Source organism: Halyomorpha halys, unplaced genomic scaffold (assembly GCF_000696795.3).
Source record: "Halyomorpha halys isolate HHAL.00 unplaced genomic scaffold, Hhal_1.1 Scaffold1286.1, whole genome shotgun sequence".
Lineage (NCBI taxonomy): Eukaryota > Metazoa > Arthropoda > Insecta > Hemiptera > Pentatomidae > Halyomorpha > Halyomorpha halys.
In genome coordinates this window covers 52,542-54,564 of record NW_027113895.1, presented here as the reverse complement: position 1 = coordinate 54,564, position 2,023 = coordinate 52,542, and the positions used below count along the sequence as shown (strand labels likewise).

Genomic DNA, 2,023 nt, shown 5'->3' with positions numbered 1-2,023 from the left:
TATATATTAATCAATGCTCTATGCCAAGCCATCTTAGTCTTAAGCTAACTCTCTCTTTTTCCTTTTTTGTTGAAGATTTGTTTCCTTGATGTCTGGAATTGAACTGTAAGAAAAGATTTGTTAAACTTATAACTAAAATGTTTCAAATTTATATATGTTTTTACTTTGAGATTGGTTTTATTAGGTCACTGATAAACTTCAAGCATTAAATGATGAATTTGCTGCCAAATCAAAAGAAAAGAAAGAATTAGAAGATGCAATATTTATTTGTGAACAGAAGTTAGATCGTGCTGAAAAGCTCATAGGTAAGTGATTTTCTACTGATTTATCTAACAGATCATAGAAAGAAACACTGGATTTAATAAGCAATGCTGCGAATATGGGTTGAAACACAACACAACACAATAATCAGTTATTTGAGTTTACTTAATTATCTAACAAATTGATGATAAACAATTTAACAAAAGGGATTTCGTATTTCCCATTTTCTCTTTTCCTGTATGATGAAGTAATGTAGGATATCATCACAGTTGTTATCAGGCTGCTCTGACAGTAACTGTGTATTGAAAACTAACTATGATTCAGGTATTAATATGTAAATAGCAGTGTGTGTATATTTTTCTCCTCTGTAGTAAACCCTACAGAAGAGCCGTATATTTATAATTTGTGTATACACCTTGCAAAAAGCATATTATATACATACAGTGTTAGTACAAATTATTACAATGTTGTTACAATATTATGTACAATGCAGTAGAGAAAGAAATACACTAGGAAGAAGAATACAATATAAAATACCACTAAAAAAAACAACAAAGTAAAGTAAAAACAAGTAAACAAATAGAAAATGGCATAATATGTGAAATGATCTAATTTCTACTATAATAATTTTAAAAAAAAATTACATTTTTTTTTATTTGCTTGTCGCTCTATATGTTAACATTTCAGGTCTATGTTGTCGGAGAACTCTTTAAGTTGTTTTTTGTATTTTTATACAATATTTGTTCGGGTAGAGGCCATAAGTCCTCTTGCAGTAGAGATGATTTTAACAAACTATATCTTTTGTTGTCATATATGTAACAGTCATATAATATGTGTAGAAAAGTTGTGGAGTTCTTCCGTTGCACTTACATGCGTCTGAGTTTTAAAAATGAAATCTCTTTAATTGTGGGTGCTTTTGGTTATGTTGTAGTTTAGTTAGTTGATGTTCAGAATGTATTTGTGTAATGGTCGTCCTTTAGTTGACTGTTGCCATCTGCTCCACTCTTCGATTAAATTGATTAGTAAAGATTTTTTAAAGTAAGAGACAGGAACTGTATTCGTAAGGAATATCGGTTGGAAGTTGGTTATCACAAGCTGCTGTCTTTGCTAGGGTGTCTGCTCTTTCGTTACCTACAATACCACTGTGTCCTTTTACCCAAAGCACACACTTTTTATACTCTGTTCATTATTTGGATGAAATTATTACGAATTTGTACTGTAAGCGGGTCTTGAATTTTGTTATTTTTGATGGAATAAATATCTATTTTGCTGTCAGTATAAATGTTGAATATAGGTTTTTGTGCTGTTTATTTGTCTTAATATGTAGTCTGTAGCTTTTAGTACTGCCAGTTTTTCTGCTTGATTATTTGAGCAGTTTCGATCGAGTTCTTCATTCTAATTCTCATATCAAGTTCTCCATAGAAGTTGTTATTTCCTGTGGTAATATATTGTAATATGCTCTTTTTGAGTAAATAGTATATTTTTGATGTATAAAGGGTTTTGATATGTTTTATTTTATGTATAATTTTAATATTGTTATTTGTTATTTTAAATTATAATGCAAGCTAACCAGTTTTCTTTGTCTAAAAGAAATACGTTGTATTCCAAACAAAGCCAAGATGGCGGTATGTATTCTTCAGTCAAGTCCGTTGAATCAAGGCCATGTGGGCAGATTCAAATATCATAAAAACTATTTTAACTCTTCCCATCATAATTGAAAATACAGTAAATTAAAGGAAAAATAGAAATCAAGAAATAGTGC

General features: G+C 29.8%; 1 protein-coding gene across 1 annotated transcript in view; it reads left to right on the top strand.

Moving 5' to 3' along the window:
* LOC106689148 (dynein axonemal heavy chain 3) overlaps positions 1-2,023 on the top strand; it is a 144,295-nt gene that overhangs the window by 114,706 nt on the left and 27,566 nt on the right. Inside the window, exon 34 of the mRNA XM_067051158.1 lies at positions 185-305. Coding sequence (XP_066907259.1) covers positions 185-305 — 121 coding nt within the window. The remainder of the gene's footprint in view (positions 1-184; positions 306-2,023) is intronic.